At 33.8% G+C, this 27,415-nt stretch overlaps 1 protein-coding gene across 1 annotated transcript in view; it reads right to left on the minus strand.

Moving 5' to 3' along the window:
- Window positions 1-27,415, minus strand: part of CCDC148 (coiled-coil domain containing 148) — a gene marked incomplete at its 3' end in the record, with an annotated part of 228,305 nt that overhangs the window by 184,406 nt on the left and 16,484 nt on the right. The window contains exons 4-7 of the mRNA XM_081260650.1: window positions 24,322-24,404; window positions 23,972-24,123; window positions 22,837-22,932; window positions 22,575-22,753 (exon numbers count right to left, since the gene is read on the minus strand). Of these exons, the coding sequence (XP_081116776.1) occupies window positions 22,575-22,753; window positions 22,837-22,932; window positions 23,972-24,123; window positions 24,322-24,404 (510 nt within the window). The remainder of the gene's footprint in view (window positions 1-22,574; window positions 22,754-22,836; window positions 22,933-23,971; window positions 24,124-24,321; window positions 24,405-27,415) is intronic.

Here is a 27,415-nt window from a genome sequence, read left to right on the forward strand (position 1 = left end):
AGTGGTGAGAGAGGTGTGTTGAAGTCTCCCATGATTATTGTATGGTGGTCTATTAGACTCTTGAACTTGAGAAGAGTTTGCTTGATGAACATAGCTGCACCATTGTTTGGGGCATATATATTTATGATTGTTATGTCTTGTTGGTGTATGGTTCCCTTGAGCAGTATGTAGTGTCCCTCTTTATCCCTTTTGATTAACTTTGGCTTGAAATCTATTTTATTTGATATGAGTATGGACACTCCTGCTTGTTTCCGAAGTCCATATGAGTGATATGATTTTTCCCAACCTTTCACCTTCAGTCTATGTATATCTTTTCCTATCAAATCCGTCTCCTGTAGGCAGCATATTGTTGGGTCTTGTTTTGTGATCCATTCTACTAGCCCGTGTCTCTTAATTGGTGAGTTTAAGCCATTAACATTTAGGGTTATTATTGAGATATGGTTTGTTCTTCCAGCCATATTTGTTTATTTATGTTACTAAACATGGTTTGTTTTCCTCTTTGATTATTTTCCCCCCTTTACTGTCCTACCTCCCACTGTTGGTTTTCATTGTTGTTTTCCATTTCCTCTTCCTGAAACGTTTTTCCAAGGATGTTTTGAAGAGATGGTTTTCTAGCTGCAAATTCTTTTAACTTTTGTTTATCGTGGAAGGTTTTAATTTCATCTTCCATCCTGAAGCTTAATTTCGCTGGATACATGATTCTTGGTTGGAACCCATTTTCTTTCACTGTTTGAAATATGTTATTCCAGGATCTTCTAGCTTTCAGAGTCTGTGTTGAAAGATCAGCTGTTATCCTGATTGGTTTACCCCTAAATGTGATCTGCTTCATTTCTCTTGTAGCTTTTAAAATTCTCTCCTTATTCTGTATGCTGGGCATCTTCATTATAATGTGTCTAGGTGTGGATCTCTTATGATTTTGCACTAAAATGATCATTTAATTCTAAGAGAACCTAGAAAAACAACTGAATGAATCAGGAAAGTCAGTACAGTATTTGAATGATAAATAAGGAGATATTGAAAAAGAAATAAACAGAAATGATAGAAGAAACCAATTAAATAAAATGTTCACTTGAAAGTCAAATAGAGTAGGTGCGCTGAAGATAGAATCTAAGAGCTGGAAGAGAAAATAGTCAGTCTTTGAATACTTGGCAGTATTAAAGAAAAGAAAATAAGTAACTATGACCTGAATATATAAGAACTTTGGGATGATATTAAAAGAAACATTTTAAGAATCATTGAAGAGGATTGTGACACGAAAAATAATGGCATGATAATCTCTTCAGGGAAAAAAAAGAAAAGAAAAATCTCCAAACTGAGAGAATTTGATAGGCATCCAGACATAGGAGGAATTCAGAACACAAAATAGAATAATTAAAAAAGAATCTCTCCATGACACATTGAAGTTACAATATACAAAGAACAAAGATAGGAGTAAAAAGGCTCATTAGGAAAAACATCAGGTCATGTTTAGAGTCAAGCTAATCAGAATTACTTATGATTTCTCAGCACAAACTCTAAAATTCAGGAAGGCTAGGAATAATATGTCCAAGTCCTGAAAAATCATTACCATCAATCAATATTGCTTTATCAAGCAAATCTATCCTTCAGAATCAAAGCACAAATAAAAACCTTCCAAGAAAAGCAAAAGCTAAAAGACTTCATGACTAGTAGCCAACACTACAGAAAACCTGAAAGAAAAATTACACACAGAAAAAAAAAGAAATCCCAGAGCTCACAATTAGACAAGTTCATTTTTAAGAGTAGCTAAGCAAATGAAAAACAGAAGCAAATTAAACATTATAAATAAGCAAATATGCAGGATTAATTAACATATTTCTATAACATTTAGTGTGATTGGTCTCAACTCTAAAAGACACAGGCTGATAGAATGAATTTAACAAGACCCACTTATATGTAATTTTCAAGAGACTCATTTTACAGGCAAAGACAGCCACATGCTAAAAGCAAAAGGATGGATATTGACATACCAAGCAAATGGAGCCTCCAAATGAGCAAGAGTAGCTACTATCCTATCTAACAAATCAGATTCAAGCCAAAATTAAGCAGAAGAGACATACTGGTAAAGGTAACAATCTAACAAAATGATATAATGACAGTAAATACCTATGCTTCAAAGATACATGCACCCAAATACAGAAAACTGACACTATTCGATTTAAAGATTCAGATTAACCTCACTACAACTTGGGAGGCTGAGATATGAGGATCACAAGTTTGAATCTAGCCTCAGAAACTTAGCAATATCCTGAACAACTTAGTGAGACCCTGTCTCAAAATAAAAAATAAAAAGGGCTGGGGATGTGGCAGAATGGGTAAGCATCCCTGAGTTCAATCTCTGGTACCCAAAAAAAAAAACTCATTATAATACTACGTGACTTCAACAAACTTCTCTCAGTAATAAACTCAGCAAAGACTCTTCACAGCTAAAAAATGTTATAAATCAAAATAGAACTAACACATATATAAAGAATATTTCATCCAACAACTGCTGAATTTACTTTTTTCTCAGGTGCTCACTAAAACTTCTCCAAAATAGACCATATTTTAGGCAACAAAGCAACTCTCAACAAATTTAAAAAATGAAACAATTCCTTGCATCTTATTTGATCACAATGAACATAAATTAGAACTCAACACCCCCCAAAAAAACACAGACACTATGTAAATACATAAAGATTAAATAACATTTTTGAATGATGAATACATAAAGAAAAAAAATCAGAGGAGAAACTTTAAAATTTTTAGAATCAAATGAGAAGAGTAATACAATATACTAGAATTTCTGGGCACTATAAATGTAGTTCTAAGAGAAAAGTTTATAGCAATGAGTGCCTATATAAGAAAATCAGAAAGATACGAAACTATACAATGATACATCTCAAGACCCTTCAAAAACGAGAACAAACCAACTCCAAACCAGTTGAAGAAAATAAATAATTAATGAAGTAGAGATTAACCAAACAATACAAATGATCAATTATACAAAGAGTTGGTTCTCTGAAAAGATAAACAACATTGATGATTCCTTAGCCAAACTAACCAAATAAAAGGAGAGAAGACCCAAATTAAGAAAATTATATCACAAAGAGGAAAATCATCACAGGTATCACAGCAATGGAGAGGATCATTAGTAACTATTTTTATTTCCAATAGGAAAACCCTTAAAAAATATATACATTTCTAAAAACATATGACCTTCTAAAATTGAATCAAGAGGACATAGAAAACATAAACAGACTGGCAACTAGCAATGAAATACAAGGAGTGAGGCACTGTTTTTTTAAAAAAACAAATTTTAAAAAAATAAAGGTTAAATTTATTTATTTATTTAATATTTTTTTCTAATGTGTTATATATGACAGCAGAATGCATTACAATTCATATAACACATATAGAGTGCATTTTTTCATATCTCTGGTTGTATAAAAAGTATATTCACACTATTTATGTTTTCATACATGTTCTTAGGGTAATGATGTCCATCTCATCCCACTATCTTTTTTACCCCCAGGCTCCCTCCCCCTGCCTCCCATTCCTTTGCCCTATCTAGAGTTCATCTAATCCTCCCATGCTCCCCATCCCAACCCCACTATGAATCAGCCTTTTTATATCAGAGAAAACATTTGGTATTTGTTATTTTGTAATTGGCTAACTTCATTTAGCATTATATTCTCCACCGCCATCCATTTACCTGCAAATACCATGACTTCATTCTATTTTATTGATTAGTAATATTTCATTGTGTGTATATACCACAATTTCTTTTTCCATTCATCTACTGAAGGACATCTAGGTTGGTTCCACAGTTTAGCTATTGTGAATTGTGCTGCTATAAACTTTGATGTGACTGTGTCCCTGTAGTATGCAGTTCTTAAGTCCTTTGGGTATAGAGGGAGGAGTGGAATAGCTGGGTCAAATTGTGGATCCATTTCCAGTTTCCCAAGGAATCTCCATACTTCTTTCCAGAGCAGTTGCACCAATTTGCAGTCCCACCAACAATGTATGAATGGGCCTTTTTCCCCACATCCTCGCCAACACTTATTGTTGTTTGTATTCTTGACAGCTGTCATTTGGACTGGAGTGAGATTATTTGATTTGATTTGCATTTCTCTAATTGCTAGAAATGTTGAACATTTTTTCATATATTTGTTGATTGATTGTATATCATCTTCTGATAGGTGTCTGTTCAGTTCCTTGGCCAATTTATTGATTGGGTTTTTGGTTTTTTGGTGTTTAGCTTTTTGAGTTTTTATATATTCTAGAGATTAGTGCTCTATCTGATGTGCATGTGGTAAAAATTTGCTCCCAAGATGTAGGCTCTCTTCACCTCACTGATTATTTCTTTTGCTGAGAAGAAGCTTTTTAGTTTGAATTCATTCCATTTATTGACTCTTGATTTTCATTCTTGCACTATAGGAGTCTTAATAAAGAAGTTGGGGCCTAAGCTGACATGATGAAGATTTGGGCCTACTTCTTCTTCTAGGTCCTTCTCCTAGTTCCTTGATCCACTTTGAGTTGAGTTTTGTGAATAGTGAGAAATAGGGGTTTAATTTCATTTTGTTGCATATGGATTTCCAGTTTTCCTAGCACCATTTGTTGAAGAAGCTATCTTTTCCCCAATGTATGTTTTTGGCACCTTTGTCTAATATAAGATAACTGTAATTATGTGAGTTAGTCTCTGTGTCCTCTACTCTGTACCATTTGGTCTACCCGTCTGTTTTGGTGCCAATATCATGCTGTGTTTGTTACTATTGCTCTGTAGTATAGTTTAAGGTCTGGTATAGTGATGCCACCCACTTCACTCTTCTTGCTAAGAATTGCTTTAGCTATTGTAGATCTCTTATTTTTTCAGATGAATTTCATGACTGCTTATTTTATTTGTATGAGGAATGTCATTGAGATTTTGATTGGAATTGCATTAAATCTGTATAGTGCTTTTGGTAATATGGTCATCTTGACAATATTAATTCTGCCTATACAAGAGCAAGGTAGATCTTTCCATCTTCTAAAGTCTTCTTTAACTTCTTCTAGTGTTCTGTAGTTTTCATTGCAGAGGGCTTTCACCTCTTTTGTTATGTTGATTCCCAAGGTTTTTTTTTTTTTGAGGCTATTGTAAATGGGGTAGTTTTTCTCATTTCCCTCTCAGAGAATTTGTCACTGATATACAGAAATGCCTTTGATTTATAGGTGTTGCTTTTTTATCTTGCTACCTTGCTGAATTAATTTATTAGTTCTAGAAGTTTTCTTGTGGAATTTTTGGGGGTCTTCTAGGTATAGAATCATATCGTCAGCAAATAGTGCTAATTTGAGTTCTTCTTTTCCTATCTATATCCTTTTAAATTCTTTCATCTGCCTAATTGCTCTGGCCAGTATTTCAAGAACTATGTTAAAAAGAAATGGTAAAAAAGGGCATCCCTTTCTTGTTCCAGTTTTTAGAGGAAATGCCTTCAATTTTTTCTCCATTTAGAATGATGTTGGCCTGGGGCTTAGCATAGCTATCTTTTACAATGTTGAGGTATGTTCCTGTTGTCCCTAGTTTTTCTAGTGTTTTCAACATGAAGGGGTGTGGTAATTTGTCAAATGCTTTTTCTGCATCTATTGTGATGATCATATGATTCTTATATTTAAGTCTATTGATATGATGAATTACATTTATTGATTTATGTATGTTAAATCCCTGGGATGAACCCCACTTGATTGTGATGCACTATTTTTGATATGTTTTTGTATTTGATTTGCCAGTATTTTATTGAGAATTTTTGCATCTATATTCGTTAGAGATATTGGTCTGCAGTTTTCTTTCTTTGATGTGTTTTTGCTTGATTTTGGAATCAGGGTGATACTGGCCTCATAGAATGAGTTTGGAAATGCTTCCTCATTTTCTATTTCACAAAATAGTTTGAAGAGTATACATATTAGTTCTTCTTTATAGGTCTTGTAGAACTCAGCTGTGTATCCATCTCGTCCTGGGCTTTTCTTGGTTGGGAGGCTTCTGATGGCATCTTCTATTTCATCACTTGAAATTGATCTGTTTAAATTGTGTATATCATCCTGATTCAATTTGGGCAAATCATATGACACTAGAAATTTTTTGATGCTTTCAATATTATCTATTTTATTAGAGCACAAGTTTTCAAAATAATTTCTAATTATCTTCTGTATTTCTATAGTGTCGGTTGTGATATTTCCTTTTTCATCATGTATGTTAGTAATTCGAGTTTTCTCTCTCCTTCTCTTTGTTAGCATGGCTAAGGGTTTATCAATTTTATTTATTTTTTCGAAGAACAAACTTTTTGTTTTGTCAATTTTTTCAATTGTTTCTTTTGTTTCCATTTCATTGATTTCAGCTCTGATTTTAATTATTTCCTGTCTTCTACTACTTTTGTTGTTGTTTTGTTCTTCTTTTTCTAAGACTTTTCAATATAGTGTTTTTAATTTTTTAAAAAAATTAGTAAAGCATATCCAAAATGCATTAAGAATATTATAGAGCATGATCAAGTGAATGGCCATTCTCATAATTCCTATTCAATATAGTTCTTAAAACTTTCACCAGAGAAATCAGGCAGAAGGAAATTAAAGTAAAACAAATAGGAAAAGAAGTAAAGCTATCTCTGCTTACTTATGACATTATCACATACTTAGAAGACACTCCCCTCTCACCCCCCCCCCCATAAAAAACAAAACAAAAAAAACTCCTCCATAATCTTTCTGGAGCTGATAAATTCAGCAAAGTTGCAGATTAAAAATCAACACATAAAAATCAATAGCTATCTTATACTCCAATAATTAATCAACTGAGAAATCAAGAAAGCTATTTCCTTTACAATAGCCTCAAAAAGAAAATAAATACTTGGGAATAAGTCTAACTATGGAGTTGAGACACCTTTACATTGAAAACTATAAAACAGTGAAGAGAAAAATTAAAGACTTTAGAAGATTAAAAAAAATGTTCATTTATAGGTACAATTTTTTTATATTTGATAACAATTATTTTTTATTTGTTTTAATTAGTTGCACATGACAGTACAATGATCTTGACATATCATACATTTGAATCAGATAGGATATAATTTCTCATTTTTCTGAGTGTACAGGTTGCAGAATTACATTGGTCATACAGTCACGTATATACCTACAGCAATAATAATGTCTATTTTATTCTGCTGTCCTTCCATTCCCCCTTTCCCCCCTTCCCTCCCATCACTTCTCTCTACCCAATATAATGTTACCCACTTCTTCTTTTTTCTTTTTTTTCCCCTCACATCGTCATACCTGTATTCTGTGTAGAAAATTACCTCTAGATAGGGAAGAGAGGTGGGAGGGAAAAGGAGGGAGAATTGGAATTGCATGGAAGAGGGAAGGAAATCCCCTTCATTATACAGAATATAGGTACAATTAATATTGTTAAAATGACCATATTACAAAAAAAATCTACAGATTCAATTTGAAACAAAGCTATTAAAGCCACATAACAAAAAAGAAGTTATTATCTACAACTATTACCAATCCCCCAAACAAGTATACACACTGACACATCAATTTGGACAACCATGTTGAAATGTCTGAAAGGAAAATGGGAGATGGAGTGATGGAGGATGATGGTTGAGTTATATACCTAATGTTACTAATTGAACACTGGAAGATCAACTAAATATTCTCCTTTTTCTGAGAACTTCTCCATTTATTAATCACTCTTGGGATACAATCAGACAAGAAATAAAGTACCTGAGACTGGAAATACCCAGGCACTAAAACTTTCCAGCAATTCTGATTGTACATTTTCAGTGAAAAAATTCCACCTAGTAATTAAGGCTCCAAAGTTTAACGTGTTGTGCCCTCACAAAGTAAGTGTATGTCAGTTATCTATGATGTTTCTTTCCTTTTCTTTCTTCCTTTCCTATTCATTAAGCTGGACATATGTGTAAACATTTGTTTATTTTAAATTAGGAAAAAACTTGCATGGAGCCACACACTATCTCTTGAGTGTTGCCTTTTGATGTTGGCTTTTGCCCATTTCATTTTTATTAGCAATAGGGTACATGGTTTCCATTGAAACAAGGGCAGAGCCAGATTTATTATGCACCTATTTATTTCCCTTTTGGTAAAATTTCCACATGAGAATATTCAGAGAGCTAGACTATGTGGGTAAATATGGGAAAAGAGAAAGAGAACATAAACAAGATTCTGATGATATATACACATGACAGCAATATGCAATGCCCTGATCACCAAATTAAAAAAGTGAACCAAATAATATAAAGCCTACTGGTGAAAATATAAATTGCTTTTACTTTTATAGAAGGCAATTTACAAAAATCTCAAAGCCCTTAGAATTTTTCATGCCCTTTGAGTCAGTGATTCTAACACTAGGAACTCATTACAAGGGAATAATTTTCAGAATTATTCAAAATACCATGTCAAAGTGGTCTTTTCCAAGGCTTTTCTTTTTATGATTGCTACTGAGGATTGAATGCAGGGGTGCTTTACCATGAGCTACACCCTCAGTCTTTTTCTTTATCTTTGTTTTGTTTTGTTTTTTGTTTGTTTGTTTTGAGATAGGGTCTTAAACTTGTAATTCTGCCTAAGCCTCCTGAGTTGCTAGAATTACAATTATATACCACTGTGCCCAGCTCCCAATTAATTTAAAGAAACACATAATATAGAATAAAAAACAGTTCAATAACAGGAAATGGGTTAAATTTATGTGGTATAAAAACACATGGTAATAATATGCATCTAATAAAAAATATGTTGTAAAAGAAAATTTAATAGATGATCTAATGGATAGATGAAGCTTAGTAAGCACATATTGAAAAAAGGGAATAGCATAGAATATGATTCATAACAGGAAAACCATCATATATATAATAATTTTATAAACAACATACATATGTTTGAAATATACAAAATTTTATCAGAAGATATCTTTGGGTATTAGGAATTTATATTAACTTTCAGTTTTTTCTCTTTGCTTGCCTTTAATTTTTTAAAAAATATTTCTGAGTACTGGAAATTCATATTCAATTTCAGCTTCTTCTCTTTGATTGCCTTTAATTTTTAAAAAATATTTCCTCTAATAATGTAATTTTTTTGTATCAAGAGAAAAAAAATGAAATGTTCTGAAAGAATTTAGCTGAAAAAACATGAAACTATGGTTATTGGCACTGTAGATACAAAAGGTCAAAATTATTAAAATTATTGTGGATTTTAAATAGCATTCAGATTCAGATCTCATAAAATAATAGAATATTAATTATAAATGAACATTACAAAATTTAATATATCTATCAACAATAAAGCAGAAATTACTTGTTATTACTCTACAGCATTTTCCACATATTGACTTCAATCTGACATAGCTAAATGGAGCATCAGACAATTATGTCTCATCTATATGATTAATGCATCCAAATGTTAGGAAATTAAAGCCACAATCTCATCTGAGTCTAAAACAAGCAATTAAACTTGTCTTTATGTTACTAATGAAATACAGCCCAAACAGAATCCAAATAGCTTTGCAAACACGATAAATAAAGGAAGAGGTTCAATGGTATCAATTTTTTACAAAAATGTGTTATAGTAAATATGTACCTTCTTTAAAGCTGTGTTGTATGAGGTTCCAGCTACTAACCACATGTGGGCTGAAACATGACTAGTCCAGAGGAAGATGTGTTTTAAGTATAAAATACAGAGCAGATTTCAAAGACTTGTACAGAAAGAGAGAGAGAGAGAATGTAAAATACCTCCTTAAAATTTTTAAAATATTGATTGTATGTTGAATTATATATTTAGGAAATACTGAATTAAATAAAATGAATTTTAACATAAATTTCACCTTTTTATTCAAATTTTTAACATAGCTACTTAAAAATTACACACGATTCATGTTTCAATTACACAGCATTTATCCAGTATTCAAGTTTGTTTATCAGCATCTTGACACATGTAAATTTTTTCTTTATTTGGTGGTACTGGGGATTGAACCCAGGGCCTTGTAATCGCTAGGCAAGCACTCTACCAACTAAGTTATATCCCTAGCCCCACATGTAAATTCTTGAAGCAACATGGTATAAGGGGAAAGCTTTCTATTCAAATGGGCACAAAAGACTCAATTCTGCTGAACTATTTACCAGCTAAGAAACTATAGTATCTTCATCTGTAAAATAGAGTTTTTTAAATAGCATAACTTAAAGATTAAAATCAGGTGTACTTGTCATGTCATGAAGTAGACACTCATTGAATATCAATTGTCTCCTCTTTAACCTTTAGCTTACATTTTTAAAAAGCCTATTTTTTTCCTTTATAAAATAGAATGGGCAAAACTTTAATCATTTCACCACCTGAGGATAACTATAGTTATTATTTACTGGGGCAGATGTTTACATGTCTTTTCTGTGTGATTGTATCAATACAGATGTAATATTTTCAGAAGGAAAGAAAACAAAGAGAATACATGTTATTGGAACTATTTTGAGGCCTGCTTTTTAATTACATAGCAACATGTTGCAACTATCTGTATCACTGAAAATTATTTCAGATTAGAAATGTCAGTGTGGTATTATATGGTGAGCATATATCACACTTGATGCCAATTTCCTCTATTTGTTGACTATTAAAATAGTTTCAGAGATTTTGCTACCACTAAAAAAATAATAATTAATGTTAAACACTTTTGAAACCAAATATTTCACTCCTATTATTATTCCTTAATGCCACTTCTAAGGAGACAAATATAATTCCCATTTACAAAAATTTTTTGACATAGTATCAGACGGCTTTCCAAAAATTGATATGCCAATAATAGATAAAAATGCCCATTTATTCCATACCATTTTAACCCTAAATATATTTATGTTTTACCATTTTACACGTAGGAATCTAAATATTGCTTTCATTTTCATTTTTTGATGAGAAAAGAACTTCATAAGATTCTTAGTCATTTGTATTTAGATTATCACCCAGAATTCCACAGACTGTCATCATGCTATCTATTCATCTTCCAACATCAGCATCATATTACTCGGTATCCCACCAGTTTCTATGGTACACAAATCATCTGTGCTTATTCCTTCTCTTTGGAACTAAAACCCAACCGTCTTCAACTCCAGGATATTATTCAGCAATTCCCCTCTCTTCTGTATCACCAAGGTTTATCACTTACTGGATTATTCTCATCAGCATCAAACATACCCTACTTCTCCCATTTAAAATCAAGAAAAAACTAATTAAAATTTAAAAAGGAAATAACATAATTGTCTTTGATTCTCTGTTGTCCTTCACACAGAAAAACTCAAAAACAGTTGTCTATGCACATTGTCTTCTATCTCTCTTCTCCTATTCACCCAAATCTGCTCCAATTAAGCATTTGCTTTTACTTTTTAATAAAAATGACCACCAAGGTTCTCCATTTAGAACCAACAGTTACTTATGATTCTCTTTTACTTAACTTATATGTAGCATTTATTCAGGAGTCACCAGCTCTGCTAATACTGTGGACCACTTCCTCTTTACCTGCCTTCCCAAACTCTTTCCTGGCTTACATCTCAGTGGCCTTTTTTGGTCCTCTCTCTTCTCCTGGACACTGTAATATTGGCAGGTCCAAGGGATTGGTTTTTGACCTTCTCTTTCCTCTCTTGACTACATCCCATCTCCTGCCAATGACTCACAAATATGTAATTCCAGTCCAGATCTCCTTCCTAAATGTCAAGCACACAAAGCCAACTGCCCCCACAAAATATCTTCATGGACACCTAACAGCATCCCAAACTCAATATGTCCAACCCAAAATAACTGATCTTCCCAACAGCCAAAGCCCACTTACTCATAGTCTTCCTTACCTCATTGAATGGCAACTCCATTGTTCTAGTTGCTCAACTCAAATAAGCAACTACATTGGACTATTCTGGCTCTCTCTTTTTCTCACATGACTCATGAAATCTTTCAGAAGATGGTGTTGATTCTATCTTTAAAATACAACAAAAGATTCCAATATGGCGGCGGTCGCGGAGAGATCAAGTCTCTGACCTCTTCAGCTGTGCGGGCATAGGGAGTCGTAAACAATCTAAATTCTGTTTCCTCAGGATCACTAGGCAATGCTGAGCTGACGTGGATCTTGGGCGAACAGTCTGGGACTCTCAGAACACACACTGAGCCCGGATCAGCTGAATTCAAGCTCCCGTTCACCTGCTTCCCGCAGACAAACAGCTGTGACTCAGCACTAATCCATCCGGCTGAAACAACTGGTCAGCCCTTCTGATCCTACGGAGGTAAATGCCAACCGAGCCTTCATAGGTAGTGGCCACAGGTTTGAAACAGGGCTTGGGAGAGACAGTAAGGACCCACCCGTTGCATTGGCCACCCCGCAAAGGGAAACGAACTGTCGCCATTTGCAAGAGATACCACCATGGCAGAGAACTGACATCACCAGACTGAGGCGGAGGAGATAATTTCATTGAAACCTGTGGCTACAGTGACTTCTTCCCTTCCCTTCTAATACCTTTCCTCCCAAGCATCAAATAAATCCATAGGAGTAAACAGTAACTCAGCAGTCAAACAGAACAAGAAGTAACATGAGCAGCATTAAAAAGCAAGGAAGAAAAGGAGTACCAACAATGCAGGACAGCCTAAATATTCAGGAGGAGCTAGAGTCATCAGAAAAATGGTCATATAAAGAACTCAAGGAACATCTTAGACATCTTAGATGGAATGGAACCTTAAAGAGGATACGAGACAGCAAATTCAAGCAGCAAAAGAACACATTGAGAATGAATTACATAAACAGATAAAAGAAGAAGTTAAACATCTTTATCAGGAGATAGAGATTATAAAAAATAATCAAACAATAATTCTAGAAATGAAGGAAACGATAAACCAAATTAAAAACTCAATTGAGAGTATCACTAACAGAGTGGAGCAAGTAGAAGCCAGAACGTCAGATAATGAAGACAAAATATATCATCTTGAAAAGAATCTAGCCAACTCAGAAAGGCTGGTAAAAAATCACGAGAAAAACATCCAAGAGTTATGGGATAACATAAAAAACCAAACTTACGAGTCATCGGGATAGAGGAAGGTACAGAGATTCAAACAAAGGGAATGAGTAACCTGCTGAATGAAATAATTACAGAAAACTTTCCAGAAATAAAAAAGGAAACAGGTATACAAATTGAAGATGCATACAGGACACCGAGCACACAAAATCACAGTAGACCAACGCCAAGACACATTGTTATGAAGATATCCAATATACAGAACAAACAAAGAGAAAATATTAAAAGCTACAAGAGAAAGGAGGCAGATTACATTCAGGGGTAAACCAATAAGGTTAACAACAGATTTTTTATCACATATGCTGAAATCAAGAAGGTCATGGAACAACGTATTTCAAACACTGAAAGACAATGGATGCCAACCAAGAATTCTGTTTCCAGGAAAATTAAGCTTCAGGTATGACAACAAAATAAAAATCTTTCATGATAAACAAAAGGTAAAAGAATTTGCAGCCAGAAAACCAGCATTGCAAAGCATTTTGACCAAAACACTACACGAGGAAGAAATGAAAAACAATAACCAAAACCATCAGTGGGAAGTGCCTCGGTAAAGACAGAGGGTGAGGGGAAAGATAATCATGGAGAAACAAACTAATTTTTTTTAAAAAAAGGATAAATAATCAAACATGGCTAGAAGTACAAACCATATATCAATAGTAACTCTAAATGTTAATGGCTTAAACTCTCCAATAAAGCGACATAGGCTGGTATCATGGATTAAAAAAAACAAATCCAACAATATGCTGCCTCCAGGAGACACATCTGATTGGAAAAGACATACACAGGCTGAAGGCGAAAGGATGGGAAAAAATATACCACGCACACGGTCCTCGTAAGCAAGCAGGGGTGGTCATCCTCATATCGAATAAAATCGACTTCAAGACTAAGTTAATCAAAAGGGATAAGGAAGGACATTATATACTGTTAAAAGGAACCATTCACCAACAAGACATAACAATTATCAATATTTATGCACCAAATAATGGTGCTGCGACATTCATAAAACAAATTCTCTTCAAGTTCAAGAATCAAATAGACCACAACACAATAATTATGGGTGACTTCAACACACCTCTCTCACCATTGGACAGATCCTCCAAACAAAAGTTGAATAAAGAAACTATAGAACTCAATACCATAATCAATAACCTAGACTTAACTGACATATATAGAATATATCAACCATCATCAAATGGATATACGTTTTTCTCAGCAGCACATGGATCCTTCTCAAAAATAGACCATATATTATGCCATAGGGCAACCCTCAGTAAATATAAAGGGGTGGAGTTAATACCATGCATTTTATCTGATCATAATGGAATGAAACTGGAAATCAATGATAAAAGAAGGAAGGAAAAATCCTACATCACATGGAAAATGAACAATATGTTACTGAATGATCAATGGGTTACAGAAGACATAAAGGAGGAAATCAAAAATTCTTAGAGATAAATGAAAATACAGACACAACATATCGGAATCTATGGGACACAATGAAAGCAGTTTTAAGAGGGAAATTCATCGCCTGGAGGTCATTCCTCAAAAAAAGAAAAAACCAACAAATAAATGAGCTCACACTTCATCTCAAAGCCCTAGAAAAGGAAGAGCAAAACAACAGCAAATGTAGCAGAAGGCAAGAAATAATTAAACTCAGAGTGGAAATCAATGAAATTGAAACAAAAGAAACTATTGAAAAAATTAACAAAACTAAAAGTTGGTTCTTCAAAAAAATAAATAAGATCGACAGACCTTTAGCCATCCTAACAAAGAGAAGAAGAGAGAGAACTCAAATTACTAACATACGGGATGAAAAAGGCAATATCACAACAGATGCTACAGAAATACAGAAGACAATTAGAAATTATTTTGAAAACCTATATTCCAATAAAATAGAAGATAGTGAAGACATCGATAAATTTCTTAAGTCATATGATTTGCCCAGACTGAGTCAGGAGGATACACACAATTTGAACAGACCAATATTAATGGATAAAATTGAAGAAGCAATCAAAAGACTACCAACCAAGAAAAGCCCAGGACTGGATGGGTATACAGCGGAGTTTTACAAAACCTTTAAAGAAGAATTAATACCAATACTTTTCAAGTTATTTCAGGAAATAGAAAAAGAGGGAGCTCTTCCAAATTCATTCTATAATGCCAACATAACCCTGATTCTGAAACCAGATAAAGACACCTCAAAGAAAGAAAACTACAGACCAATATCTCTAATGAACCTAGATGCAAAAATCCTCAATAAAATTCTGGCGAATCGAATACAAAAACACATCAAAAAAATTGTGCACCATGATCAAGTAGGATTCATCCCTGGGATGCAAGGATGGTTCAATATACGGAAATCAATAAATGTTATTCACCACATCAATAGACTTAAAGATAAGACCCATATGATCGTCTCGATAGATGCAGAGAAAGCATTCGACAAAGTACAGCATCCCTTTATGTTCAAAACATTAGAAAAACTAGGGATAACAGGAACTTACCTTGACACTGTAAAAGCTATCTATGCTAAGCCTCAGGCTAGCATCATTCTGAATGGAGAAAAGTTGAAGGCATTCCCTCTAAAATCTGGAACAAGACAGGGATGCCCTCTCTCACCACTTCTATTTAATTTAGTCCTTGAAATACTAGCCAGAGCAATTAGACAGACAAAAGAAATTAAAGGCATAAAAATAGGAAAAGAAGAACTTAAATTATCACTATTTGCGGACGACATGATTCTATACCTAGAAGACCCAAAAGGGTCTACAAAGAAACTACTAGAACTAATAAATGAATTCAGCAAAGTGGCAGGATATAAAATCAACATGCATAAATCAAAGGCATTTCTGTATATCAGCAACAAAACTTCTGAAACGGAAATGAGGAAAAACACTCCATTCACAATATCCTCAAAAAAAAAAAAAATACTTGGGAATCAACCTAACAAAAGAGGTGAAAGATTTATACAATGAAAACTACATAACCCTAAAGAGAGAAGTAGAAGAAGATCTTAGAAGATGGAAAAATATACCCTGTTCATGGATAGGCAGAACTAACATCATCAAAATAGCGATATTACCAAAAGTTCTCTATAGGTTTAATGCAATGCCAATCAAAATTCCAACGGCATTTCTTGTAGAAATAGATAAAGCAATCATGAAATTCACATGGAAAAATAAAAGACCCAGAATAGCAAAAGCAATTCTAAGCAGGAAGTGTGAATCAGGCGGTATAGCGATACCAGATTTCAAACTATATTACAGAGCCATAGTGACAAAAACAGCATGGTACTGGTACCAAAACAGGCGGGTGGACCAATGGTATAGAATAGAGGACACAGAGACTAATCCACAAAGTTACAACTATCTTATATTTGATAAAGGGGCTAAAAGCATGCAATGGAGGAAGGATAGCATCTTCAACAAATGGTGTTAGGAAAACTGGAAATCCATATGCAACAAAATGAAACTGAATCCCTTTCTCTCGCCATGCACAAAAGTTAACTCAAAATGGATCAAGGAGCTTGATATCAAATCAGAGACGCTGCGTCTGATAGAAGAAAAAGTTGGCTCAGATCTACATATTGTGGGGTCGGGCTCCAAATTTCTTAAGAGGACATCCATAGCACAAGAGTTAATAACAAGAATCAACAAATGGGACTTACTTAAACTAAAAAGTTTTTTCTCAGCAAGAGAAACAATAAGAGAGGTAAATAGGGAGCCTACATCCTGGGAACAAATCTGTACTCCTCACACTTCAGATAGAGCCCTAATATCCAGAGTATACAAAGAACTCAAAAAATTAGACAAAAAGATAACAAATAACCCGATCAACAAATGGGCCAAGGACCTGAACAGACACTTCTCAGAGGAGGATATACAATCAATCAACAAGTACATGAAAAAATGCTCACCATCTCTAGCAGTCAGAGAAATGCAAATCAAAACCACCCTAAGATACCATCTCACTCCAGTAAGATTGGCAGCCACTATGAAGTCAAACAACAACAAGTGCTGGCGAGGATGTGGACAAAAGGGTACACTTGTTCATTGTTGGTGGGACTGCAAATTGGTGCGGCCAATTTGGAAAGCAGTATGGAGATTCCTGGGAAAGCTGGGAATGGAACCACCATTTGACCCTGCTATTGCCCTTCTCGGACTATTCCCTGAAGACCTTAAAAGAGCATGCTACAGGGATACTGCCACATCAATGTTCATAGCAGCACAATTCACAATAAGTAGACTGTGGAACCAACTCGGATGCCCTTCAATAGATGAATGGATAAAAAAATGTGGCATTTATACACCATGGAATATTATGCAGCACTAAAAAATGACAAAATCATGGAATTTGCAGGGAAATGGATGGCACTAGAGCAGATTATGCTTAGTGAAGCTAGCCAATCCCTAAAAAACAAATACCAAATGTCTTCTTTGATATAATGAGAGCAACTATGAACAGAGCAGGGAGGAAGAGCAGGAAGAAAAGATTAACATTAAACAGAGACATGAGGTGGGAGGGAAAGGGAGAGAAAAGGGAAATTGCATGGAAATGAAGGGAGACCCTCATTGCTATACAAAATTACATATAAGAGGTTGTGAGGGGAATGGGAAAATAAACAAGAAGAGAAATGAATTACAGTAGATGGGGTAGAGAGAGAAGATGTGAGGGAAGGGGAGGGGGGATAGTAGGGGATAGGAAAGGTAGCTGAATACAACAATTACTAATAGGGCATTATGTAAAATTGTGGATGTGTAACCGACGTGATTCTGCAATCTGCATTGGGGGTAAAATTGGGGGTTCATTACCCACTTCAATCTAATGTATGAAATATGATATGTCAAGAGCTTTGTAATGTTGTGAACAACCAATAAAAAAATTAAAAAAAATAGAATACATCAAAAGCTGACTATTTCTCACCACTTCTACTCCTCCACTCAGGCTACCACTGTCTTACCTGGATTACTTTAATAATTTCCTAAATGTCCAGTCTTTTCTTGTGCTATACACTTCTCTATCACAATGTATTTTAAACACAGCAACTGCCAAACTGCTTCTGCTACAACGTAAGCCAGCTTTTGCTACTGTTCACTTTGGCTTCACACCTTCCAGTAGTTTCCCATATCACTCAGAGTATAATCCAAAGTTTTAAAAAGATTTTAGAGCTACAGGCTCTAAATATCCTGTCTCTGATGTTGGGGATATAGTTCAGTGCTTAACACTGAACTAAGCATGCACAAGTTCCTGGGTGTGATACCTGGCAACACACACACACACAGCAAAAATAAATAAAGAACCTACTCCTCACTGTTACCTCTTTGACTCCATGTTCCACTACTCTCCTGTCTGTCACTCATTTCCTGCCAGGCAAATTCCCACCTTGGTAAATACTGAATAGGATGGATTTACTCCAAATATCTTCATGATGCAATCCTTCAACTTATTTCATGACTTCAATTCAATGTCACTTTCTCAACCAGGCCTATATCCAAAATACTGCAATCTGCCCTCTGCAACTCCAGCCCTTTCTGTCTTACCCTAATTTAGGTACTATGTTTACAATTTCACATTTTCCATTTGCTTCATGAGTATACAGATTTTTATCTATGTTATGCCAATATATGCTTAATAAATAATTTTTGGGAATATGACTAAATTCCCTCTTCTCCTTTGCCCCCTTTGCCTTTTGACTGCTCAGTGTTCAATGAATTTACAAACTGCCTTTATATATTAGGAATTTTAATATTTTGTATCTGATACGTTGCCAGTCTTTTCCTCTTTGGTGTTCAATCTTTGCCCTTGTAAACTTTTTTCCTTTAAAAATTCTTTGTTTTAGAACTTAAAATATATTCATAGGGTTCAAAATTCTAAAAGCCAAGAAAAGGGAAATACAATGAAAATTCTTCCTCACACCCCATCCTCCAGCACCTGGTTCCCCTCGCCAAAAGCAATGAATGTTATCTCTCTTTGCACATTCTTTAAGACCTACAAGAGCAAATATAGGTGTGTGTGAGAGTGTGTATATGTCTATTTCCCCCCCTTTCACACAATATGAATTGAAAATTATTTTGCTTGCTTAACTCTATACCTCACTCTACCCCTTGCATATTGTTCCAGATCAGCAAAGTTTTAAAACTTTTTTTACCAGTAGAATAATACATTGTATAGATGTATAAAAATCTATAAAACTAGCCTTTATTAAGGGTTTTGCTCAATCTTTTCTATTGCAATAAATAAATAAAAATAAATCTGTTTATACACTTAAATATATTTTTATGATACATTCTTGAAATATAGAAACTATTCAGACAAAGGATATGTGCTGTGTGATTTAATAGGCTCCACCATACTGCTTTATAGAAATAAATTATGTAATAACAAAGTTTGAAAATGAAAAATAACTAGGGATGGAAGGATTGTGATCCTAATGTAAACTATGGACCCTGGGTAATAATTGTATCAAATGATGGATGTTTTAAGATTCAAACAATTAAAAACTCCAGTCACTCTGGCTTAAAACAATAATCTAGATTAGTATCCCTTTTAAAGTGTGCACACGTTCTCTCCCACTGGTGTGCACATACATGCATGCAATCTGTCAGAATTTTCACAAAACATAATAGCTAGAACCAGAAGGGAAAATGACCATATCAAAATGAAGGTGGATCCTGACAAATGAAAATTGCAATTAATATTATAATTGAACATGTAATTCATTTTGCTAGTTAGAACAGTGTATTTATATGCAACACTGCTCACCAGCATCAGAATACTGATGCCAACCACCTCTATCTTTATTCAAATTATTCTTTTACTCTCTTTCACCTCAAGGAAACTTATTCCTGAAAACTCATTAAGTTTTGATTGAAGCTTTATTATTCACTGCCAGCATATTCATATTTTCTTTAATTAATGTTTGCATGTAATTTTATTTAGTTAGGGTACATATGTATATGTCTCTTCCCCCAAATATTTCAAATTATCATAGTAAAACCATATTCTAAGTTAATATGTCTGCCTAATCTCCTACCAAGGAGCTTAACAGAGACCACTATACATTAAAGATTATTCAATAAATATTCAACAAGTAAAACACATAATCAATTATGCAAAATGTATTTTGGGTAATTATATGTGGCAAGAACCATTAAACTAGAATTTATGAACCTTATATTCCTCCCAAGTAGATTCCTACCATCCCGGAACATGCCATTTCACTATTTCCTTCATTGTTTTTACCTTCAAGTCAACTGAATCACTTAGAAGATGCGTTGTGTAGAAAGTACTAGATGCTATGGACACTAATATAACTATAAATTACTTTAATATAAAGAGGTTTATATTCTAATCATTTAATCTTCTTTTTTAGAATGTCCTCCCTATTTGCTTTCTGCTGATGCTAACTCTGCCCATTCTTCAAAGTCCATAGTGAACTTTAGATCCTTCATCAAGCTTTCCTGAGTAATTTTATCCTCAATGTTTCTTCCTTCTGCAGAAACTTTAGCAATGTGAAATATATTCAATGAATTCTCTACTTAATCTTTAGTAATTTGAAGGAGGTGTGAATCCCAACTTTTTTGAGTGTCATAGGATTACATATGAAGGAAGAACAGAAATTGAGTTAAGATTTTTAAAAAGGAATGAAAGTGCGGTGGGAAGAACAGATCTTACTATAAGGAAGCCATCTCAGGCTCCTGAAGAAAATACCTCCATATTTAGGATCTGCTAATCTAGAGATACCACAAACTCAGCCACCTTTCTCATGAGGATAAGGTGCCATCTTGGAGGAAAAGTCACAGGCTTTTATTTATTTATTTATTTATTTAAAGAGAGAGTGAGAGAGGAGAGAGAGAAAGAGAGAGAGAGAGAGAGAGAGAATTTTTAATATTTATTTTTTAGTTCTCGGCGGACACAACATCTTTGTTGGTATGTGGTGCTGAGGATCGAACCCAGGCCGCACGCATGCCAGGCGAGCGCGCTACCGCTTGAGCCACATCCCCAGCCCAAGTCACAGGCTTTTAAAGGACAAAGATTAACCTTCTTCAAGTCACAACTAATCAGCCTATTCAGAATGCCTTTTCCCTACCAAACAAAAACACTGCACCTCTTTCCTAATGAGTTCTGAAATCTCTTTAACAAGGTTGAGATGGGGAACTGGGAGAGGATATTCATTTTATAATTAGAAACTTAATCTAAGTATATGGTTTACCTAATACTTCACTGTGACTGAATTCCAATTAAAGGGTAATAAACTCATCAATCAACAAGTGTACATGATACATTATTAATTTATTTTTCAGCTTTATTGCCAGGTGGGAAGAAGAAAAACAAGGGAGAGAGGTAGATAAGGAGGAGCTCCCAGAAGAACAATAGATGCTGATGGAGAGGAACACAGGAACATCGCCACAGAGGTGTAAGAAGGAAGCTAAGGTAAGGAAAGGCCCAGACTTCACCTTGAATGGGCTCTATTGTGCTGAGATAAGTAACAGATGTAACCCAAGAGTTTGGATTGGGGAGCTACCAAAGCACAGAACTCTACTTGGGAGCAATTAAAATTTTCCTTATTGTCTATTTCTAAATACCAGCAGTTTCATATAAAGATCTGTATTCTCAGCAATTAATTAGATATAAAAAATACACATATTTGTTATATTTATCATCTTCCATTTCAAAGTTAAGAACCTCTATTATTTTTAATTTCCTCCATATGTCCTTTCTGTAGTTTTCCTTTTGTTTTAAATATAAATTCTTTAAGGAAAAAATTGACACTGATATCATAGAAGGAAAAGCACTTTTTTCTACAAAATGTCTCCCAGAGACATCATGTACAGACAGGACCTAAGACCAACAATCAATCCTACTCAGGGAAGCATATCTGGATTTCTCCCTTTATGTGAATTATAATATAGAAGACACTAGAGAAGATGATCACAGCCAGAACTGAATTTCAAATTCCTGAAAATTATGTTTGCCACTCCAAAGAGAAACATCCTTCTCAAGATGCAACCAAAAGACTATTTCTTTTAAAAAAATTAACATTTACAGGAAACGTTTTTTAAAAATTTGAAACATACTCTAGGTCATCACAGGACAAAATCACAGTTAATTACAAGTAACATAATTTCATTAATATATTTTTAATTATAATCAATTATTAGTGCTGATTTGTAAATTTCCACTATAGAAGAGCTTTATATATTTAAATGAAAATTAATAGTCACTGAAAATTCCTATTTGAAAACTAACTTGTACAGGAAAGAAGGCTAAAAAGTAAATTATTGTCATCTTTTAACCTTATAAAAATCTTTAAAATCTTTATATCAAGATAATTATTTTGGGAAAACCCTCTCCATTCAACAAATAACCAATCTAAACATTTATTGTTAACTTCCCATCACATAGTAACTATGCAATAGTAAATCAGAAGTATAGTGACCATGAACAAAAATTAAAATTTAGTATAAAAAAATCTACAGAATTCAAGTAGTTTTATCAAGTCACCTGTTTATATCTTCTAACTGTACATCAAAATCTTGAAGTTTCTTTTGATATTTCTCTGTAAAGTTATAGAACTCTTTGAGAATTGAAGATTTCAAATCAGGGTATGGACATTCCAAAGTTTCTAATTCCATGGGTAGTTCACTAAGATTAGTTTTATCTTCTGAACAATAATCCAGTATCTGAAAACAAATTATGTGATTACTTTATTTAACATAAGTTACAAAATGATAGACAAATAAATTACTAGCTTCATCACACTTACTTTTATATTCCAGCCTGAAAGATCTCTTTCTAGTTCCTGTTGCTCCAGTCTAAGTCTTTCAAAGACAGCTTTCAATTGTTTCTTCACAAAGTCAACCTAGAGGATGTGTTGTACAAGTAGTACTCACATTATTACAAGTTATCCAGTATTTGTATGTAAGGACACAAGAATTATTCTCAAAAGCCAAGAAATGATAGAAAGTTAGATAAGAGAAAATCCTTTTGAGGACCTGTTACAGAAAATTAGAGATGCCCATATGGCAGTGCTCATCAGACAAATGAACCTCAATGAGACTTCCAGACACTTATCTCCAAAACATTGAAGCTACCCCACACCCACATTTACATTTTATTAATTGTAAGACAGAGAACAGAATTTTTTCTACTTAAATCATCCCTTCCTTTCCTTGTATCCTTGCCTATAGTCCGCAGTGAGGTATAGATTTAAAGTATTATTATTGCAGTATAATACTACAGAATAACTGAAAAGTAGAGAGAAAAAAATCATTTTAAAACCTCATATTTAGCACAACAACAGATCTTATGCTGTACTGAGGGGGTGTGCAGTCAACAAACTAAGAATTACTTAAGAAAGCATTAACAGGAAGTAATATAAAAACAGGGTGCTGTGGTGGGAAGTGACACTAGCTTCTCAGAGGAAAGACATTTAAGTTAAGAACTAAATGACAGAAAGCACCATCAACCAGATAGAGGAAACAGATGATGTAAAGTCCTTGAAATAGGAATGAGCCTGATAATGTGGGAGACACAAAAAGATGGCCAGAATCTATGGTACTGAGTTTCTGTAGAAAGGTACAGATCAGGAAGGAGATGTGAATAAAGAAGCTGGAAGGGGGTCAGATGGGAAGGAAGACTTCAAGGGCAGAAGAAGCCTATGGAATTTCAACATCAGAACAACTGGATCCCAGAATGCACTGGGAGGAAGGGCAAAAAGGAAAGCAGGGAGACCAGTTATGAGAAATGAGGGTTCCTGGGCAGATTCAGCATATGTTTAAGATGTTGAATAACCTTTCTATTTAAATACACAAATCACATGTTTATTTCTTATTTCAAATTATTCTAGTAAGGACAAAAATGAAATATTACATTATTAAAAACAAAGGTAACACACTGACCTCTTCCAGTACTGTCACTGAATTAAACTCCTTATGGGCATGTGAACTCTGTGAAATGTTATGTTGTCTATACTTTAGATCTGTTCTCAGCTGCAGAATAGGATTTATCACATTTTTAAGATATGTGCTCCATTGTTCTGATAACTCTTGTTCTGTGGTAAAACAAGGTTGAATCGAGGAAATACATTATTATCTTAAGTTTCTTAAAGAACAAATGATAAGAGTGCTGATTTTTTTTATTCTTTTAGAAAAAAACAACTCTTAATATATTAAAAGAGCATGAAGTGAGTGGCTCATTTTCATTCTTCAAAATAAAATGTGCCTTTAAATATAGGATTTAAAAAGCTTACCAGAATTCATAACATCACAAAGACATTCATTTCCAATGTTCTCTTCATTGAGAAAAGATTTTATATCAGATTCCAATTTAAATCTGAAATAGACATATCTCAATCAATATTTTTACAATTACTAACATACATATAAGTTTAAGAAATAAGTGGAAGCAATCTAATGTGCTTTTGTTCATCTATTAATTGATTCAGACCTTGTGCTAAATTCCTAACATGGACTGGGTACTTGCTAAGCTCAGGCAGAAGTAATAGCAAGAACAAAGGCAGCACACGCAGTCCTGGCACTACTTCATGGAGAGAGAACCAACACCAGGAAGCTACTAAAGGACACCAAGCTGACCTCACCTGCTCAGAGTGGTGTTTCAGAAAGATTCCCAAGGCAGCAAGATAGAGAAAGGACCTGGGGTGGGATGAGCAATAGAAATGGAAGATGAAAAGGAGATTAGGCAAAAACTAGACCAACAAGGAAGCTATTTTAAAAGTTCAGAAATGATAAAGGAAACTCGAGTAAAGCTTTATTTCATTTTTACATACTAATAAGAGTAATAAATCTTTATGATCTTTTACTGTGTTTTAAAAATACAGTCATTTTTAGAGTAAAATAATAACCAACCCTAACTGGGCATCTAAAAATACTATATTCCTTGATTATGGCAGTCAATCAAACCTGTTTCAATTTATTATTATTATTAAAGAACAATACTAAAACATAAGAAAATAGTAACAATTGCAATACTTTCAAACAATGATAATTTTCATTTTTTGCAAATGAGTTTCTAGTCCTTGATTACGTTATTTTATGTAGTTGTGATAATAGTATATTTAACATTTTATATTGTGGGATTTTTCTTTGCTTAACACTTTTTTAAAGATATATCTAAGTGGTTTTATTATTTTCATGGATGCATAGTATTTCATTTATACACACACGTGTACACACATATACACACCATCACCTTCTACTATTAACTTACATGAGACAGGGGTTTTGTTTTTGTTTACATGTATAAAGAAGTTGTGCTATTATTGTAAGTGGCACCTCAATGTCTGTTTTCCCTGCAGGTAGTTTTTGTCAGAAATATTTTAAGATCACATTTGCAACTGTACATGTAGGATGGGTATGTTATGAAGTCAAACCAGAATTTTTTTTTTCATAAAAGAACCCTTTAACCAAAAATGTAGCACTAAAAAACCCATCCAGCTTATCTTATATTTTCAGAATCCAGAAAGCAATAATGGAGCATACAAATTGCCAGAAGAGGGAAGCTATGGATAGTTTTTGGTGTTCTTAGGATCTGATTCTCTACCTAAAATCATCCTGGAAGGGTGAGGACCTGTACTTACGGCTAAGAAATACCCTTTACCAGGCTGATCTGTCTGCAGGTGGTTGCACTGCATAGATTAATATATCATCTAGACAAATGATCACATAAAAATACAGGGTTCTTTGTGGTACCAGAATGAAACAAGGGAGTAAGTGCTCCTGGGAAAGTATATCAGAGTCCTCAAGGGATATAGTTTGAGTAAGCCCATTACATTTTAAATAAAATTTTATAAATTTAAATATTAATAACATAATTTTTACATTTGGAAATTTTTTCTAGTGTCCTTAGTTCAGAATTTTTTTAAGAATCATAGGCTTTGCCTTTTCTTTTCTTTCTTTCTTTTTTTTTTTTTTTTTTTTTGGCTAGCAAGTTTGTATCAATTAGATCGCAGGTGGTATGAATGCAACCCTATGGGATAAAGAAAAAGTTGCTCATTTCCAAGGTCATGATGCACAGGAGGCAGGTGCAAATCATTGATCCACCCAAACTACCTTACTTATCTTCTGTAAATAATTTTAATCTTCTGAGACTCAAGAATTTCATAAACTGATACAGCAGTGATACCTACATTGTAAGGATTAAATGAGATAAAGCATGTAAAGTACCTAACATATTTCCTAAAACATACTAGATTACCCAAGAAAAATTGAATGTCATTATTGGTCCTTATTTTCTGTAGGTCTGAGTTTCTCAAAAAGAGTATTCTGGTAAGACATAATAATATTTAATGGGGTTTGGATTTTGAAAGGTTGACAAACACTGATAAAGCTTAAACTATGGATTTGCTTGCAGTCCTTAAATTCTCCACAAATCTAGCCATTTCCCCTTACATATCTCTTATTGATATTAGTTTTTAATTTACTGAATATGTAATAAAATTATCCTACACTCTAGAATAACACTGAAAATTATATTGGGATTCTTTTTGTTCAATTTTCAGTCCTTATAATGTTTTAAGACATTATGATCTTTATTACTAAAGTGTTCCTCACTTCCATCATCTTTGTGTCATTCCAAGTCAGCCAACAGAAACTTTCCATAATGATGTGTATATGTTTCTTCTATCTATCGCAAGAATAGCTTAAGACACACAAAGGGGAATGTGGAACAGCCACGATTAAAAAACAAACACTTTTCCCAGTGTCTTCTTTTTAATTTGAACTTGCATCAGTGAACACCATAATTAAAGCTCCCTAATATTGGCTTTCCTTTTTATCCTATTTCAAGTTATGCAAATTTTCAAAAACAATTTCCAATGGGCTCAAACATTTTCTCTCTACTAAAGGTGATTTTTTAAGGGTAAATGGGTCTGATATAGTTGTTTTTATAGGAGAAGTATGGTGATAAAGTCTATATAATTTTATTTTTGTGTTTTGAGTTATACTATAGTGTGAGACCTTTGCCAATCATGAACTTTTACCTCACATATAGGACTTGCTTGCTAGAATAAGAATCTCCTACCAACATGAAAAGCACCGAAGTCAAAAGTAAAGTTAGGGGTTGTGGCTCAGTGATAGAGTGCTTGCCTAGCATGTGTGAGGTACTGAGCTCAAATCTCAACACCTCATATAGATAAATAAATAAAATAAAGATCCATCAACAAATATATAAAAAATATATTTTAAAAAAAGTAAAGTTAATGATATTGGGAAACTTGACTCAGAATAAGATCACGGAAATTATCTATTTTGATATAAAATAAATGCTTTATAATACATATTTAACAAACATACTTTATAAAATACCACCATTATTAAAGCAAGTAC

The sequence above is a fragment of the Spermophilus citellus genome, assembly GCF_964194105.1.
Source record: "Spermophilus citellus genome assembly, chromosome: 11".
Lineage (NCBI taxonomy): Eukaryota > Metazoa > Chordata > Mammalia > Rodentia > Sciuridae > Spermophilus > Spermophilus citellus.